The following is a 19,760-nucleotide window of genomic DNA, read 5'->3' as shown; positions in this document are numbered from 1 at the left end:
GGGAAGGAAAAGAGGAGGGAAGGAGGAACAGACAGACAGACAGACAGACAGACAGACAGACAGAAGAAAATAAAATTTTAAAACTTTAAGAGAAAGTTCCCACTGAGAAGAGGGTTGGAGGAGTGGAGAGAGCTTCCTAAACTAACCTATGACTAGAACAACTAAATCAAAAGTCCTTCCTGAAGGCAGGGCTGCTGCCCAAAGCTGTCAGAGAAAGTGTTTTGAGTGCAGTGGGGAGCTGTTTAGGCCAGATTCTGAAATGTGCCCAGCTGGATTCAGGACCCCCAAACCAGGAAAGAAGCTAAGAATTGCAGTATCTTACAGAAAACTGCTTTTCTTCCCAATGATCACCTCATTCAAATGAGTTCCAGGAGAACACCTGTCCGGAGGTTAGTTCTAGCTCGGCACCATGGCCTTTAGGGCAAGGCCAGCCTCTGGCGAACTAGGAAACCTGTCCATGAAACAGGAAGACCAGTATTAAGACACCCAGCTCTCTGGTACTTGGCAACTTGCCTTACAGTCTGAGGTGCACTCTTAGGAAGGTCATGGCAGAACTGGGAAACAATGGAGTACTTCTCTGACCAGAACTGTGTCTGAGCAAAGAGGCACAAGGAGCCAGGTGAGCAGCTGTGTGTCTGTATGTAGTTGTGTGGCTGTGTCAGCAACTTTCCTCCACTGTGATAAATTCTCTAAAAGAAGCAACTTAAGAGGAAAAGGATTCATTGTGGCTTAAGGTTTGGAGGGATTTTGTCTACTATGGGAAGGAGAGCTTTGGTAGTTGGAGGAGTTTGCAACTGAGGTGGGGGTTAGGGTGGATCAGGAAGCCTGATAGAGGCTGAGAGCAGGGCAGGGCCTCAACCTCAAGAACCACTCTCCAGTATCTGATTCCCTCCAGCTAGGCCCTAACTCTTGAAGATTCTATAACCTTTAAAAATAGAGCTATCCAGCTGGTGACCAAATGTTCAAACATAAGCTGGGGGACATCATTTATTCACAGCACACTGAGGGCAACACCCTGTCCTCCATTCAGGCTGTGGAAGAGCTGTTAGATCAAAAAGGTGGAAGCCCCACGTGAGGGAACCCAGGGGTGTTTCTGAGTGCCCATAATGAAAACGTCCTAGCTGATACAACAGTTACACCAAGCAGCTGAGAAAACACTGAGCTTTCTGCTGCTGTAGAAATGCCAGCAGGACCTCAGGCCAGAATTGGAAGAACCCAGCCAGGCCCCAAAGTCTGGCTTATCACTGCCTGTGCTCCAGCATAAGTGCTCGTGCCACAGCCTGGACTATGAATACCATAGCCTGGGGAGCTTTGAAAAGTACTGCCTGGAACTGGTTCCTCCTGCCTGCTGCCCTTCTGCCATTATCATTGTCACCAGAGGCTGGGAGATGCCTTATAAGGGATGCCAATAAAGTGCTTTCATTCCATGGGCAGAGAGACCCAAAATTCATCACGACCACAGCCCTCCCTCTCCCATGATATAAAATTTCTTGTGATTTTGAGAAGGGAGATTGTCAAAGAACCCCCCCATCCCCCTTTTCAGCTTATCCATCATGGTACATGGTCAGCTTCCCTGAAGCAGGATCTCTATTGTCACCTCATACATAAACAGGCAGTGGATTAACCGGGAGCTGATAATTTGTAGGCTTTCAAAGGGTAAATCGGGTTTTATTCGAATTAGCACATCATAAAAGCCAGCCAGTAATGCTTTCTTTCAAATGTATTTTTGTGGGGGCGGGGGAAAAAAAGCCTAAGTGCTCCAGAACTATTCATGAAAATAGCTTCCTCCAATCCTGCTTTTATTACAGCGGGCCTTCCTAAGTGGCTCATTAGCTTCTAATTGTTAGTGAGAGCTGGTCCTAGAGAGCTGGGCTCGCTAGCTAAAAGGCATGCCAAGTTGGTGAACTGCTGCCATCTAGTGATGAATGATGGTAAAAGGCGAGTCCATTTTGAAGCTTCCCTGGATTCATCTTATTCTTAACTGTGACCATGGGCCAATGGGAAGCAGATTTGTCCATTCGAGATTCTCACCATCTATTAATTGAGCTATTCATTGAAGGAAAAACATACAGTGTGATATCATTTTTAGTATGTCTACATGAGTAAAATCTTGTTTGCTAGAAACACAACCCAGGTCAGGGAAGACAGCATAAAGCAAGCAAAAGGATATGGGTTTGGATCTGCAGAACCCACAGAAAAAGCTGGGCATAGTGTCATGTGATTATAATCCCAACTTGTCTTTGCAGGGGGAATTGAGTCCTTATGCTTTCTGGCCAGCCAACCTAATCAAACGGGAACCCCCAAGAGAGCCTATCTCAAAACATAAGGTGTTTGAAGCAATTGAGGGGGACAATATCAGTATCAGTATCAAACTCTGGCCTCCACAAGCATAGGCACACATGTGCACGTGCATACATGCACAAGCATGTACAAACACAAGAGAAACACGCCCCAGGACTCAAAGGCATGAATAAAAAAAAAATCTGTGCTAAATTTTCACTGCAATTTTGTCATAAATTTTTTCATGAGAAGATTAAAAATGTAAATTACTATTTTCACCCTCACAAAGTGGGCTTTCAGTAAATATCTATAGGAAGAGGGAAAGGGTGACAAAAGCTGGGACTCTGGAGCTGTCCCAGGGTGGTGGCCACGTAGTCTGACAAGGTGTTACTGCTGAAGCAGTAGGCCTCAAGTGGAGCCATCCACTCTAAAGTGACTTGCAGACAACACAGGGGAAGGAAAGCCTTGTGCTAACTGGATCTGTCAATCAACACAGGCCACAGTCATCCTAGAAGTGGGCACCTCATTTGAGAAAATGACCCCATAAGATCCAGCCATAGACCATTTTCTTAATTTGTGATTGATGGGGAGGCAGCCCATTGTGGGTGGTGCCATTCCTGAACAGGGGGTCCTCGGTGCTATAAGAAAGCAGGCTAAGAAAGCCAATAAGCAGCAACCCTCCATAATCCCTGCATCCCATGACCTCTGTATCAGCTCCTGACTCCAGGTTCCTGCCCTGTTTGAGTTCCTGTCCTGACTTCCTTCAGTGATGAACAGTGACAATGAAGCTTCAGCTAAATAAAACCTTTCCTCCCCAAGTGGCTTTGGTCATGGAGTCTCATCACAGCAATAGCAACCCTAAGACACACCTCTTCTTTTGAAGGAACAGGCTATTGTCAGTTGGTTGATTGGATTTGGGTTGTTTTCTTTTCTTTATTTATCTTTATTTTTATGTGGATTTGAGTTCTGCCCTCATGTATGTCTCTGTGAGGGTTGCAGACAGTTATGAACTGCCACATGGGTGCTGGGAATTGAACCCACATACTCTGGAAGAGTAGTCAGTGTTCACAACCGCTGAGCCATCTCTCCAGCCCCTTGGTTTGTTTTCTTAATCACCAGTTTGGGATACATGACAGTCTATTTCTAGCAAGTTCATAAGCATCAATAGTGGCATCACTGTGCTGTATTAAAAAATGAGAAAAACAGAGGAATGAGTATCCTGCAGACAAGCAATAGGCATGGGGACAGGGACTCACAAGGGAGGTATTTAGTGTCACAGATCTTAGGACACAAGGAAAAGCAAGAGGCCAGTTTATTTTCGTGAGAATATTTTGGTCGGGAAAGAATGGGTCTTTCTGGTCCTGCTGCCCTGATCCTGAAATCTGCCAAAGGTACACAGAGTTCTAAACACCCAACAGCCTCCTGGTCCTGGAAATGTCCTCTCACCACCCTATCAGGATGTGTCCTGCTAGCTGTACTGTATAGAATCCCTCTACATCCCTGCAAAGGCTATTCTCTGAAGAAGCTCCTCAACCTGTTACCTGTGTTTTCTCTACTTTAACATATTACTTGAGTTTTTAACAAATTGGGCCCCCAAAGAAAAGAAATGTGTTCTGCAACTCATAGCCCAATCTCTTGTTTACAGGTCTGGCTGGATTTGCCCGCCTCTGTCCTGGAGATCAGTATGAGGTAAGTAGCATGTTGGTCTGCATGTTGGCATTGAAGGCTTGAAGGGCAGGAGCCGACTATAGTTTTGGTGGTGGTGGTGGTGGTTGCTGCTGCTGCTGCTGCTGCTGCTGCCTTGGTACTATTAACCAAAGAACTTGTACATGCTAAGCAAGTGCTCTACCATTGAGCTACATCTTCAGCTAATGTTTTACTTTAAAAAGTGTGTGTGTGTGTGTGTGTGTGTGTGTGTGTGTGTGTGTGTAGGGTGTGCCTATATGTGTCTGTGTGGGTGTGTGCACAGGAATGCAGGTGCCTACAGAGACCAAAACTTGAATTTTAGGCAGTTGTAAGCTAAACTTCGTGTAGACCTGGGAACTGAATTCCTGTCCTCCACAAGAATAGTACATGCTCTTAATGGCTGAGCCGTTTCTCTGCCCCTACTTTCTACTTTTTAAAACAGCAGTTCTTAAAGTTGTTCAGACTAACCTTGAACTCGAAATCCGCCTGCCTCAGTTTGGTTGTCAGGCATGTACCACCAGGCCTGAGTCCAGTTGTTAGTATTTTTGTTTCATTTGTCTTTTAACATTTTGAGCCAGTGAGAAAGTTTGGAGGGTAATCTGAGAACTGACTCCCACGAGTGGAACATGGCGGTTTCTTATACACCACCATTACCATCCTTTTGCTACGTCGCTCCCTACCAATCATGGCCCTTCATCCCTAAGTTCCTCTCCCAACACTGAAAGCACAATCTTTCACATAAGCCCCAGACAATTCTTAACACCTACAAATTTTAATAATGCCTCTTTATTTGGGTATTTTCTCTCTCTTAGGGACACAAATAAGGTCAGATCAGAGCTGATTCAAAGCAGATAAAGGCAGCTGTATCAGGTGCTGCTCCTTGGTAGGTCTGTTGGTCCCAAACAATAGGGCTGAGGAAGTCACATCTGGGCTAAGGCAAGAGGTTTTATAGATCTTAGGCAAGGAGTGATGACATGTCAGCCAGGAACAGGGACTGTGCCCAAGTGTCTTCAAACTCTAAGCCCCTGGACCAGCACTTGAACGTCAAAATGTGGGTCACATCGACTGCCAAAAATACAGAACTAGGCTTTCGACGACACTCCTTTGTTCAGTGTTTTCTCAGTGTAGACTGGGTTAGGAGAAGGAGGGCAGACAATGGGGTTTCCCAGCTTGTGCAAGAGCAAGCAGTGGACTCCAACCAAACATTCTTCAACAAATGCTATGAGATAGAATACTCTTGTGTTCTCCCAAGTGCCCCCAACTGTACATTGTAACAGCTTTACTTTCTGATCCAAGATCTAATCTAGGGTCATGACTGAGTCAAAGTCTTATAACTGAAAATAAATAAAACCTCCCAGGCATGCCCAACACATGGCCTGGGGACTGCATGCAGCCAAGAATATAAATGTGGCCTGACACAAAATCATAAACTTTACACATAATCAAGAGATATTTTCTGTGTATGTGAAAATTTTGGGTCACTCAATTGCACAGTTCTCAAATGTGAACTTTCTGTATGACAGTGTCATCTGCTCATACCTAAAGGTTGAACATGACCAACACCTGATTATAGAGTTTTCTTTATTTTAAAAAAAATGTAGTTATAAACTGCCTGGTAGCTCATACCTGAAGGGATTGTTATTTGAGACATCCTGAGCCACAAAGTAAGACCCTGTCTCAGAAACAAAACAACCAAAACTTGCTTAAAAATCAAAAGGCCATTTGTCTCTACCTTCTTCAAAAGAGCATGCATGTAATAATTTCATCTCCTTGCCAAGGCTCTGAGGGCATTCACACCAACTGCCCTCCTCTGCCCAGAATATGGAAGGTCCCAACCCTTACCAACATCACCAGGAAGAGGTCTCTTTCTTTCTCTGTTGGCTACAAGTAGGATTGAAGATGGTTCTTGTCTCTCTAAAGGAGTTGGGGTCAGCAGAGCTACAGTTCCAATGGCTGATGGATTCATGTAGAGTAAAACAAACAAAGACAGACAAGTATTATATGAGTGGACAGACTGACACAGAGCTATGACCAACTTTAAAATACCCATGTAGATTTATTTTTATTTCATATGTGAGTGCTTGCCTCCATGTCTGTCTGTACACCGTGTGTGTGTGTGTGTGTGTGTGTGTGTGTGTGTGTGTGTGTTGCCTGAAGAAGACAGAAGAGGATGTTGGATCCCCTTGAACTGGAATTAAAGTAGCTATAAGCCATGGTGTGGGTTCTGGAAACCAAATCTCAGTCCTCTACAAGAGCCACAAGTGCTCTTAGCCACTGAGCCAACTCTCCTGCCCCTGCGCTAACCTCTTACTAAAGAAAAGTCCACACCCTCAGCTAAAGAACCAGAATACACCCCTTAGCTAGTCCAGATGTGCTACAATGTAGCTTTTATATTAGCACTCAAGAGTCAGAGGCAGGTAGAGGGCTGTGAGTTGGAGGCCAGCCAGATTTACTTAGTGAGTTCCAGGGTAACCAGGGCTACATAGTGAGGCTCTGTTTCAAGTAAATAAATTAATTAAGTCAAATCTCCTCTACACTCCTCATGGGCTCCACTGAGAACCGAGACTGGGTGGGAAAGGGAATGAAGGGTATGGGCCTGTTTCCTGACCCTTGGATCTGGGCAATTTGGAGGGAAGGTGGAGTTTGGTGAAACATGAGGCTCCCTAATGTCTTCACCCCAGATTTTCATGAAGTATGGCCGGCAGAGGTGGAAACTCAAGGGCAAAATAGAAGTGAACGGCAAACAGAGCTGGGATGGAGAAGAAACCGTCTTCCTGCCCCTCATAGTTGGGTTCATTTCAATCAAGGTACAGTGTGTCCGTGCCTTTTGTTGTCTTTTCTTCCTTCCTGATGTTATGGCCCGATGATTCCTTGGTGGAGACCCTCCATCCCATAGGCTTCTCTCTGTGCAAAGCCTCTTTTAGTTGAGATGCTCTAAAAGCCCAGAGACAACGCAACTGTAACAAAGTAACATTTTCTTAAATACCCGTCAGATGTAGTTCTAAAATAAGGACTCAACTGACTAAGAAAAAATGAAGATAAGACATTGCTCCATTTCTCCCTCACCTTCTCTGCCAGGTCACAGAACTCAAAGGACTGGCGACTCACATCCTAGTAGGCAGTGTGACCTGTGAGACCAAAGAGCTGTTTGCAGCCCGACCCCAGGTGGTGGCTGTTGACATCAATGACCTTGGTACCATCAAACTGAACCTGGAAATCACCTGGTAGTAAGTTCCTTTTTTCAAGTTCATCATGGAAAGGCAAGGGCTGATGGCTAATGTTGTTCTGGACTGATGCTCGAACCACGGTATCAGCATGCAGCAGTGGTCACATCCAAACTGCTGAATAAGAATCTTTAAAGCTCACCAGGTAGCATGTCCACCTAACTCTCCTTTTCTATTGCCTACTTTTACATGTTTTATTATAACCTGATGTGGGGGTGCATGTCTGTAACCCCAGCATGTGGGAGGTGGAAGCAGGTGGGCCTGAAGTTTAAGGGTAACCTCAGTTTCATAGCAAATGTTGGGCCAGCCTGAGCCATAGGAGACCTGCCTCAAGGACTGGGGGCGATAGCATTGTGATACCACTTGCCAGGCAAGTGTGAGGAACTGAATTTAGATCTCTACAACCCATGTAAAGCCAGACTCAGTAGCATATGTCTATAATCCCAGAACTCCTACAGTAAGACAAGAGAATCACAGGAAGCTCAGGAGCCAGCTAGCCCGCTATACACAGCAGCCAACAAGAAACATCGTCTCAGACAAGATTCACGAGGAGGACTGAGACCTGTGGTTGCCATCTGACCTTTACATGCACACCGTACCCACTTCCCCCCCCCACGAACACACACATACAAACACATAAGATTCTTTAATGGAATAAAAAAAATGTTCTTTTTAAAAGCCACCTGATGAAAAAGATCACAGCCCTTGGCTTGTGAATAAGTACGCCATGTTGCTATTTGTGTTGGAAGACTCCATTACAAATCAAAGTCAGCTGTGGCAACAGCCAAGATGCTGCTGTACTGTCACAAACAGCACCCCGTGCCTGGCTTTTCTGTGTTCACAATCTGTGATTGTTTATGAACATGTCCCTGATGGGTGACGGGATATCAGTGACCAGCAACCAGTGCATCTGAAACCATTTCGATTGTGGTTTCCTTAGCACTGAATGACAGTGTGCTAGTCACTTACCTGCCTAGAGTCCATCCAGACGAAGCTCTGAGGAATGTTTACAGGTTCTCCCAATATCCGGTTACACGTGAGCAGCTAATCCACTGGTGTCTCTAATACTCGTGGGGAAACAGACACACCCGAGGCTTCTTTGATCTGGCCCTACAGTGGGTCTAGAGTCAGTCTTCTGCCTGCACCTTCTTTTTTCTTTATTTATTTTCGGACAACCTAGGCTGGTCCAAACCAGCCCCATTCCCACCGGACTAAGTTGATACTGTCATAATGAGAAGCCATCTTCCCCCATCCTGGGATAACAAGTGATTTTAATAAATGTGCTGACCTAAGAACCTATTGTTCTACAGTCCCTTTGACGTGGAGGACACAACCCCATCAGCAGGCTCTGGGAACAAGACAGCTGCACTCCAGCGGAGGATGTCCATGTACAGCCAGGGCACCCCAGAAACACCTACCTTCAAAGACCAGTCCTTCTTTGTAAGTTCAGTGTGATTTCTGGCATAGAAATGATAAAGCTGGGGTGTTCCGATAGACTTTGACATGTGTGTCACCCACATCAAAGACTTTCAAGAGCAGGGGAGAGGGCTTTGCAGTTAAAGTGCTTGCTAGGCAAGCATGAGGGCTGGAATTTGGATCAACAAAACACTTGTAAATGCTGGGGTGGGTGTGTGGTGCTGGCCCACCTGTGACTCCAGCGTGGAACGGCTGAGCTGGGACTTTCTAGAGCGGGCTACCTTGTGAGACATAGAGCTCTGGGCTTGATTGAGAGGACCTGCCTCAGTGAATAAGATGGGAAAATTATTGAAAAAGGGCTGACGGATCCTTCACCTATGCATATACACATGAATATATATCTGCACATACATGCATGCCACACTCATAAGAATTGATTTCTAATTCACCCTAATTGTGTGCTGACTAAAGTTGCCGTGTTCTGAGACACTTGGGCCCTCTGAGAACAGGGCTGGCTTCCTCTGCCTGTCTCTCCCTCACTCGACTTTACTTTTGGAAAGGTGGGAAAAGGCATGTAGGTTTCCAACCATTCTTCGACATGAATCTTTTCAAGTGTATTTGAATGATGCCTCCTTGACTTCATCGAGCCCTGCTAACTACCAAGGGAAACCCATTAACCTGCTTCTTTCCACTAACTTGCCCTTCTCGCCCTGACTTCTGAAGAGATGGTTGCGGCTGTCTGTCTTGAGTGCCTTGCGAGACACTTTCTTTGCCACGTTGCACCACAACCACTCTGTCGGTGACCTGCCTTCCCTCAGCCTGAACCCCAAGGCCCTGCTAGAATTCTATGTGAGTGTGGGCAGCCTGGAGTGAGGTGCTTGACTTCAGGGAGCCTGTGCATGCAGCCCAGCATGATTCTTTGTGTCTTGCCTGTCTTGCTTGCTGGGTAATAACTGTCCTGTCTTTGGGGTGGGAAGCAAGGTCTTGCATGCAACTTTGTCGCCCTCCGTTTCCAACAATTCCTGATTTTATGCTGTGATATTTTTTTTTCCTCTGTGGTAACAAGATTTTCACTCTTAACAACAAACAATTGTTTTTAAACAATTGTGTTGGGGCTGGGGATGTAGCTCAGTTGGTAGGGTGCTTAAGGCCTGGATTCTAAACTCAGCACCACCTGAACCAGATGTGCTGATACACCTCTAACACTAGCACTCAGAAAGGAGAGGCAAGGGGGCTGGAAGTTCAAGGTCATCCTCCACTACACATTGAGCTCCAGGGGCTGAGTTCTTATGGGAACAAAGAAAAAGAAACGGAAAGTTGTTTTCAGTTTACCACTAACATCGGACTTCTAGAAGCCTGCATTCAGGGACTCAGTAGGGCTTGAGCCAACTCCACCATGGCTGCTTCTTTCTGTTCATTCTGCCCTGCTCTAGGAAAACAAACAAATAAACAAACAAACAAACCCTGGAATTCTTAGGAATGTACTAGGCAACCTATTCCTATGAGTTACATATTATATTTAAGAGAATACACAGACAAGTACATATACATATGAGAAATCCTCTGCTCTTCGTCTGAAGAATAAATGTCACCTTTAATTATCCTGAGGAGAGTAAAGGACTTCTGGCTAATACAATAATAACAGCAATAATTGTATGTCATTCATTGAGCTAAAAACGAAGGTTAAAAGGACAATGTAAATACTCATGGAAGTTTCTGAGGAAAAATAGGAAAGATGTATGGGAAAATGTGTAAAAAATAAAAATAATGCAAAAACCCAATAGTCTGATGCACTTGTACAAGTGACCATTTGTGGATTTGATGGCTATCTGTACTCATGTGGTATCCCTTGGAGGGCAACAGGAATGCTAACGTTACTTGCCACTTGTGAAGAAGTACCTGACAAGCATCAACTTAAGGCAGAGTTTATTTGGGCTCACAATTTAAGGAGCCCACATTGGGGAAGGCATGGTGGCAGGCATATGACACAGCTGATCACCGTGTGTTAGCACTCAAGAAACAGATGAGTGCTGGCACTCAACTCATGTGCTCCTTTTATTCAGTCTGAGGCCCTGTCCTGTGGAAAGCTGCCACCCACGTTCAGGGTGGGTCTTCTCACCTCAATTAAATCTCTCGGCCAAAGCCCTCATAGGCATATGTTTCCACGGTGATTCTGATTTTCTCAAGATGACAATGAAGATCAGCCATCATGGGAGGATCCATAGAAGTTGAACATCATAATTTAAGCAATATTAGAAAATACTGGATTACTTCCTATAGTGTTTGGTAAAACACAAAGGTCCTCAGGGTAGCCGTTCCCATCTGCTCAAAGCCCATTGCACCCTTTTTTCCGCTTCCACTCCATCCTTTCTGTATGTTCCACGGCTCTGCGAATGTCCCATGCTCTTTTCAGAATTCATATGTCTCTTCCTCCTGTCCTCTGTCACACCAATCTCTATGGCTGGGTTTAGAACCGTCTTTTTACTTGCTAGGACCTTGATCTCATGACATACTTCCAAATACATCTTTTATAAACCAAGGTAAAAATCACTCTTGTCAAGGGCTAAGAAGGAATTCTATGCCTATGTCCATGAAGACTATGATACCTGAAGACCAATGTGCAAGGTGCAAGGTGAGACTGTGACTGTTCGTGGTTTAAGCTTCAGGGGGGTTACGTCTCTCTGATGTTATAAAAGCTGAACTGTTTAGAGAGAAGGGAGGTAAGCAATCTTGGGAAGCAAGTAGAATTGTTTTGCAGTTACACAGGGTAGGGAATTTTCTGCTGAACAGTGTGGGTAGTTTGCAAGGTCATCAAGTAGCCAGGTAGATATGCATACACAGCTCTGTTGGAAAGTTTGGCTGTATGCAAATCTCCCTGCTACTTTTAGGGCCCTAAGGCCATACTAGTCCACTTTGACTTCCTTCTTATGGGGTACCTGTTGGTAGGTGTGTATTTCTCATAAACCATAGGTACCTGTGAGCAGGGCATCTGAGCTTAGCACAGCTCAGCATTTGCCACTTAAGTAAGTGCAAATTGACCCTGGCCACCCAGCCCTCTGCTGCAGCCAGCAGCTCCACCCCTGATACAGCCAAGAAGCATGTGCACAGAAGTTCAGGTGAGGCTGCACAGATCCTGCTTCAGGGTCTGTGCAGCCTTCAGTAAAGGGCCTAAGGGGTTTTCAGAGACGGCCCAGCAGTTAGAACTCTGATCCTTCGACCATCTGTTCCCCAAACTTTCCCTTTTTTCTTTACTAGGGGTGTAAGGGTATAACAGAATGTGAAAGTTGAGGGAGGAACTCAGACCAGAGAGGAGGAGAAAGTGCCCAGGAGCCCACTGCCTCCCAGAGCTCAGAGGAAGGCAGCCTCTGTCCTTCAGCTCCTTTCCGTTCACTCACTGTAATTGTTCACTGCGGTCATTTCTACCATGCTTCTGAAAACTCTTGATGTTTATATAAAATCAAAACAGACATTAGCTTAGCACATACCACATATCCTTGAGTGTCTACAGGAAATTGATGCCAGGACCCAACCAGATACCCAAATCCCCAGAGGCTTAAGCCCCTTACATCAAATGGCACAATGATCAAATAAACCCTCTGTACACCCCACGTCCCCTGGACTTCAAATCATCTCCTTATGAGCTAATGTATGAGTCTGAATACAGTGTAACTGATGGAGAAATAGTGGATAACGGCAAGGAAAAAAATCTGTATATGTGTCAAGTATTTCCCATCTGTGGTTGGTTGACTCTGCAATGTTTAGAATCGATAGATACCGAGGAATAGCTGTTCTTCAAAAGCCCAACATGGAGGACCAGTGAGATGGCTCAGTAGGTAAAAGTGCTTCCAGCACAAGCCTGACAACCTTAGGTCAATCATTGGTGTCTCTTAACCTCCACATGGATAGGTTAGCATGCGCACGCACACACAGAGCACTTATCATGCAAGCGTGAGGGACTGAGTTTGGATATCCAGAACTCACAGAAAGCTGGTTATGGTGGTGCACATGTTTGTAATCCCAGTGTTTCTGTAGTGAGATGGAGGGGCCAAGACAGGAAAATTATGAGAAGCTCACACAGCAGCTACTCTTCCATGTAGAGACCGTATCTCAAACAAAGTAGAAGATGGAGACCAGTACCCAGGGTTGTCCTCTGACCTCCACACCCACGTTCATCCTCATCCATGCATACACAAACAAAATACAATAAAATAAAACTTAAAATTTCAACCTGGAATATAGGAAGAAAGAAAAGAACAATTTCTAAGAGGCTAATTTCAAATACCTAGAAAGTCTTGTCTCCAGGCAACACACTTATCAACACAACACAACACAAAACTATAAATTTAGATAAGACAGCATCAGATTTTTCCATTTTTACAATTTTAAAGACTCAGCTGTAGAGTTCTTGACATGAATTTTGTAAAGTTTGTAGATGACAATGACATACCATGGTGTCTAAAGTCTGGACATACCAGCCTGAGGAAAGAGAGTGCAAGGGTGCTCACTTTGAAATTGCTCTGCTCCTGACAGCAAGCCAGTTGGTTGTCTTAATTATCTGGAAATCTCTTCCTGTGTGAGCGTCAAACCCAGGGTGCACACATGCTGGGCAGACTGTCTACTCATTGAGCTATCATCCCAGCTCAGCTGCCTGACTGTCTCTCTTCAGAGCTTCTTGAAGCACAAAGGCAACCTGAGGCAGGACTTGCTTGACAGAGAACTATATTTCCAGAGATTCTAAGATACCACCCCCTTCCCTTCCTTCCCTCCCCCTCCCCCAGGCCTTGCCTTTTATGAGACAGATGTCCCACCCATCAGTGTCTTTCTTTTATTTCTACAGAAGCAAAACAAATGGATTTCAAAAGTTCAAATTTTGTCAGTAGATATTTTTCAAAAGATAATTGTTGAGAACTGAAGCAGAACAAATAGCTCAGCCTTGGAGCAAAAGAACATGGAATTGTAAAGTCTTTTAAGACATGAGCGCATGCATGCGCGTGCGCATACAAGCACACACACACACACACACATACAAAATAATAATAAGGAAAAAGATGAGTAGTGCTATCCGTAATGATGGCTGCCAAGTACTGTGAGATCCTGGAATTCATAAAAACAAGCAGCATCCCTTCTCACCCTCAAAGTGCATGGGAAAAATGTCAAACCTAAGAATAGCACTGTGACCTTTCACCTAGATCCAACAATGGAAACCATTTTTAATAGCTTGTTTTCTCTTTGCCTGCATACACACACATATCAACTAAATTGCTAACATTAAAGAATTTTCGTCTTAATTGCCTCCCCTCTGGTCTGGAGATGAACCATGCCAAATGTATTGTGTCATATCTTTCTCCACAGTCAAATCTGCCAGATGACATCTTTGAGAGTGGAAAGGCAGCAGAGGAGAAAAGGCCACTGTCCCTTAGCTTCAGTGATCTGCAGGATGGAGACTGTGTCTTCACCTCCAGCTCAGCCACCTCTCCCTCCAGTTCACACTCAGCCCATCCAGAGATTACCATCACCCCTGCCGAGCTTACCCACAGCAGCCTGTCCTCACAAAATGAGGGCACTGAGGACAGCAGCTCAGAATCTTCCAGGAATTCCTTGGGTGAGGACCATGAGCCAAAGTCCCACCCGAAGAGTGATATGGTAGAGCCTAGGAAGCCCAGTGTGGCTACAAGGTCTGGTACTGAGAGCCTGTTCCTGGAGAATAGTGTTGCTGAGGCTCTCCTGCAGGAATCAGATGAGGCCTCTGAGCTCAAGCCCGTGGAGCTGGACACTTTTGAAGGAAACATCACAAAGCAACTAGTGAAGAGGCTTACCTCAGCTGAGGGGCCCATCACTACCGACAAGCTTTTCTTTGAAGGCTCTGTTGGTAGTGAATCTGAGGCTGGCCGATCCTTTCTCGATGGCAGCCTGGAAGATGCCTTCAGTGGACTCTTCCTTGCATTAGATCCACACAAGGAGCAGTACAAAGAGTTCCAGGACCTGAACCAAGAAGTCACACACTTGGATGATATTCTCAAAGTAAGTACCTTTCTGAAAAAAAAATCTGATTTGGTTTGGAAAAATTCATCCTAAGCCAACATTGTATTTAAGATAACAAATCTTGTCCTGTGACAGGACTAATGTGTACCTGCTACATAAGTGGATGTAATTTTTTAATTCCAGTTATATCTATCAATTTTTATTTTTCTGACAAGAAATCAGCTTAGCTAAGTGGATTAGGAATTGGTTTATAAACTCTAAAAAAAAGATCTAGGCATAGGGAGATGGCTCAGTGGCCTAGTGATCTGGACCTTTAGTCATCTTTTAGTGACAGGTTTCTGAGAGGAAGGACCTGGGGGATGAGAAGATAAAGAAGGTAGGTAAAGTTGAGGGCAAGAGGTCTTACTCAAGCTATGTCTTATGCCAAATGTTTTAAGTAACTTGTCTTATGTAAATGTTTTAAGAAGTACAATATCTCATATACAGTTTTCAGTGAAAAAATAGGACAGAGTTAGCAGAAAATTCTAATACAATGAGACGAAGTCAGCAGGAAGCTAACCAAGCAATGTTGCATGAAGGGAACACAGGATATCTCAAGTGAGTCACAAGCTGAGCACATAGCAGCTGATAACCATAGCACTTTAGTAGGTAAGCATTGAATTCTCGGGATCTGAAGTTCCAACTCCTCCAGGGGCCAGGCCATTACTAGCCTGGCCAAGTATTTCCTGGTTTTAGACGTGGAACTATATTCCTTCTCCATACATCAAGGCCTCAAGGAAAACATTGGATCAATGTGACCCCTGCCCCAATAGGGAAGAGTTTACCATGAAATCAGGAGGACCTGAGTTCAGCCTCCAGAACCCACATAGGAAAACCCAGGCATGGCTTGAAATGCCAGAAATCCCAGAAGCAGATGGACTCCTGTACTTTGCCAGCCAGCCAGCCTGGTCTTGAGTTCCATGCCAGACAAAGGCCCTAACTCAAAACAAGATGGAATCTCAAAAAGCAACACTAGAGGGTTATCTCTGCCCTACATATGCACGTGCGTGTGCACCATGTGCATGCATTTCTTCATGTACACACATATCCCCCACTATCTCCACACACATATGAAGTCTAAATGTGAAATACTGGTGTTTGTTCATCATGGTTTCAAAGATGCTACTGGTTAAGATCTTTCTGTGGATACCAGGAAAACTGGGGAAGGTAGCTCCAAGGTGAGAAGCCATCCTTTCCTCTACAGTGCCACCAGCTGAGGGTAGTTCCTCATGAATTTAACCTAAATCAGCAAACTAAAACCTCAAAGGAATCAGTAAGAATTCATTCACCTTTGCTCATGTACTAGAAGTCAGGGAACCAAAAAATTCCAACAAAGCCAGTTTCCTCTGTCCCTGGTAGTCACATAGGGTCCAGGTGTAAAGGCAGTGGGGAGAGTTGAAACCCTGTCGAGGAGGAAGATGTCGTAATGATGGTGTCATCACGGCTACATCAGAATGCTCCTGTCTATACCTGACATACAGATAGAAACTCTTCTTAAATACAGCATGGGGAGACAAGATGATGAGGCCACTGACCTTCACCTCCCTGCTCTCACTATTTGGTCACTTAGGATTCCTCAAGGAACAAATAAGCTTGAAAATTCCCTGCAGCAAGCTGAGAGCCAGACCATAAGAAGCCCCCTTGTCCCCTTGTAAGATGGCTTTATGTGGCCTTTGCAGTGACATCAGGAGACACACTTTAAGACTTTCTAATACTGACCTAGCTCCAGACAAGGTTTAGTGTCTGAGCCAATGATGATTGACACCTCTGACACTCTAGGTCCTCCAGCTTCACTATAGTTCCGTTCTAGAAAGAACCTCTGAGAAGCCCGAAAGGGCGCTTAGAATCTGCTCTCTGTAGAACACCGCCCAAAAATATGCACATAGAGCCCAAGCACGGAGGACAAGTGGATGGCATTCCATTGTGCATCTCATCTGCATGATTGACCTGCTGTCAATCAAAAGATGTTCATCTCAAAGAGCTGAAACACACACTGGACCCTTCTAAAGAAGGTGCCCTTGAGGAAAGGTAGCGGTTGGGCTTAATCTTTGTTAAGAGGGGTAAGGGTTCCACAGCCCCCAGTCTAAAGTACTGATTAGTAGCTCAGCTCATCAAGATACTCTGAGCTCACTATTCATCCATCTTATAAAACCTTGGTGGTCTCAAAATCCTTTCTGGCTCAGCCTGCTCTTGTCCAGTACTATCGCTATACCACCCTAGAGAAATCCTCATCTACCTGTCTTTTTGCTGTAACCAGTGTTTGAAGCCATCACTGAGTTGTGTACAAGATCTTGTTACACAGATGGCTGGCTTAAGAAAAGAGACTCAAGGGATGGAAAGATGGCTCATCAGTTAAGAGCACTGACTACTCTTCCAGAGGTTCTGAGTTCAATTCCCAGCAACCACATGGTGCCTCACAACCATCTGTAATGGGATCAGACACCCTCTTCTGGTGTGTCTGAGGAGAGCCACAGTGCACTCATATACATAAAATAAATAATATCATTTTTTTAAAAGGAAAACAAAGGAGACTCAAAAGACAGGCCTAATAAACACCAGCCTCCCTTTTCTCCCTGATGATGATCAACAGCATCATTGGGAGCATAGGTCTGGGGCAAGTGGCTTCCGCCAGACAAAGCTCTCTCTTTTTCTTCCTCCTTCACATTCCTAGGATGCTAAACATCTTGAGGATCAGAGACTCAATGATGCTGCTTCCCGGATGGAGATCACAGAGGGTGAATGAGACAACCGTGATTTAAAAGACCGAAAGACAATTCCCCATGAGCTTCTGTGCCACCCCAAGTATCTGGGACAGATCCCTGCAAGGCCCTTCCTACCTTGTGCTAAGACTCAGCAAGGGGATCCTCCTAGCCGGACAGAGGACATGTAGTGTGTCTTCTTTGCAAGACTTGTCCTGTTCAACTCACCTCACGTCCTTTTGAATATGTGAATATGCTCCTCTCTTTCTCCAGGCCAAAGCCACTGGCATAGCAGGCTGCAGTGCTTCTGTTTATGTCCTGCAACCTGCTGTAGAAGGAACTTGACCCCATAATTCCAGGGCCTGCTTAGAGGGGTGATGGGACTTGTTCCTTTCAAGGCAGACCTCCAGGGGAATCAGGATTATTGTCCCATCATGCCCAAGTCACTCATTTGCCCCTTGGTTCTCAGAAAAGCATCCTTGAATGGAACATGGTGATGCAGGGCTCCCCGCCTAGGCAGCCCAGGGTAGGTGTATTTGAGCAGTTTCCTTTCCTGGAATTCATTTTTGTCAATTCTTTACAGGATACTTTAGATTAGACAGTGAGCTCCAGGCACGGTACTTTGTCACTTGGTAGCAGACACTGGTTCTGATTAACAGTTAGCAGTGACTCGGTGGCTTTTAAAATTTGTCTGCTGGGTTGGTTTAAAAAAGATTTTTTTTTAAGAGTCTCATTCTATTCCCTAGGCTGGTCTTGAATGCATGAGATCAAACAGAGCTCTCAGCTTAGTTTCCTGAGTGCCTGGAGCTGCTACATGCTATGGTACCCGGCTTGCTCATTCTGTTTGATTTGGTGGTGAGCACTACACCAAAGGAACATGTCACTTCTGTTTCCCAAGACTTTCAGGGTGTCATTTTTTTTTAAGTTGTTTTAATAGTAATGCAACTTCAAACAAAGATAGATCTGCCAATCTGCCAAAAACCCCGGTAACTCCCAGTGATACCCAGTGACTCTCAATGATACCCAGTGACCAACTTACCTCCAGTCCTGTTTCTTCTATCCTTCTTTCTGGATTCTGTTAGAACAATTCACAAATGTTGTGCCATTGTTTCTGTGGTTGTACTTCTTTGAAGACTTTAAATGCCAACCAAAAATAAAGGCTTGGAAAACTGTAAGAGAGTGTCACATTTCCCACCGGCGCCATGAGTCCTACCGGTCCCCCTGGTGTGTTGATGGTCTCCTTGGTACCTTCTGCCTTTGCAGTGCAAGCCGGCTGGCAGCCGCAGCAGGTCCTCCAGCCTAAGTCTGACGGTAGAGAGCGCTTTAGAAAGCTTTGATTTCCTCAACACCTCTGACTTTGATGAAGAGGAAGAGGATGGTGATGAAGTCTGCCACATTGGAGGAGGAGCAGACTCTGTGTTTTCAGATACTGAGACAGAGAAGAGTGGGTAAGTGTGAAGACAACATATGTTTGTGTTTCCCCTTTGCTACTGGCAGGGGTAGCCTGGTGCAAGATAGCACAATCCCTGATGTCATGTCCAACCACATGTGGCCCACAACAGCCATGAGTGCTGCCCAACACTAAACTTACTTAAGACACTACAGCGTGCTTTGTAGTTTTTGTTGGTATCAAGATTGCATGGTTCTTGAGCCTGGACTTTGTAGGGGGTGATATTGAGCCAAAAATGTCAAAAGGTTGGGCACACCTGCAGGATAACTTGATACGCAGTTCCTTTTAATGGTTAAGTACAGCTTGTAATTATCGCTGACCGATTAGAGGTTGCATAGGAAACACAAATCTCTTTTGTTTCTTAGCAGCATCAGTGTGATTCATGTACGTAGGCATGTGTAGTGTGGATGAAGGGTCTATACTGCAGGTGGCACCGGACTTGGACACCCTGTCCCTGCTATGTACTTCCTGTACTTCCAAAGTCCTCAGTTTGCTGAGCTGTGTTTTCCCAGCACCCTTCCTCTTGCATTTCAGCTCATCTTGGCATGAGACTGGAACCATTGGTGTGCATCCCAAAGCCAGGCTTAAGTTTCCCTTTAAGGTAAAGATGGAGGCTTGGCACTCCATTTAATCTATGTCCCTCCAGGTAGGAAATGTGTCACCTTCTCCTTAAGATGTCCTCCTGCAACCAAGCCAATGTTCTTAGAGCCAGGTCCTGGGCCCACTTTGTGATTCCAGGTGAAACAGGAGAAGCCTGATGACCAGTGCCCACCTTCTAGGAAAGAATCTTCTGCCTTTTACCTTTGGTACAACAGAAGTGACACATGTAGGCTTTCAAATTACAGCAAACTTGCCTGTCCAACCTTATAGAGCCACCAGTGAAGTGCTAGTATTTTTGATTTGGCTATTACTGTTGTTGCTGGAGAGGGTTTCTTTTCCAAATTAAGACCAAGTTTAAGTTATATATGTACATATTTGCACACG

General features: G+C 45.0%; 1 protein-coding gene across 4 annotated transcripts in view; it reads left to right on the top strand.

The window, feature by feature from the left end:
- Nucleotides 1-19,760, top strand: part of Ripor2 (RHO family interacting cell polarization regulator 2) — a 111,905-nt gene that overhangs the window by 71,257 nt on the left and 20,888 nt on the right. For 2 of the 4 annotated variants that reach the window (XM_028776295.1, XM_028776296.1), the window contains exons 9-14: nucleotides 3,926-3,969; nucleotides 6,648-6,773; nucleotides 7,045-7,193; nucleotides 8,501-8,630; nucleotides 13,959-14,627; nucleotides 18,590-18,774. In XM_028776295.1, the coding sequence (XP_028632128.1) occupies nucleotides 3,926-3,969; nucleotides 6,648-6,773; nucleotides 7,045-7,193; nucleotides 8,501-8,630; nucleotides 13,959-14,627; nucleotides 18,590-18,774 (1,303 nt within the window). Of the gene's footprint in view, nucleotides 1-3,925; nucleotides 3,970-6,647; nucleotides 6,774-7,044; nucleotides 7,194-8,500; nucleotides 8,631-9,329; nucleotides 9,456-13,958; nucleotides 14,628-17,298; nucleotides 18,502-18,589; nucleotides 18,775-19,760 lie in introns of those variants that run through there. The other 2 variants (XM_028776298.1, XM_028776297.1) reach the window with 2 other exon arrangements.

The sequence above is a fragment of the Grammomys surdaster genome, unplaced genomic scaffold (assembly GCF_004785775.1).
Source record: "Grammomys surdaster isolate TR1022 unplaced genomic scaffold, NIH_TR_1.0 267, whole genome shotgun sequence".
Lineage (NCBI taxonomy): Eukaryota > Metazoa > Chordata > Mammalia > Rodentia > Muridae > Grammomys > Grammomys surdaster.
The sequence above is the reverse complement of the archived record's forward strand: the minus strand, read 5'-3'. Positions and strand labels throughout refer to the sequence as shown.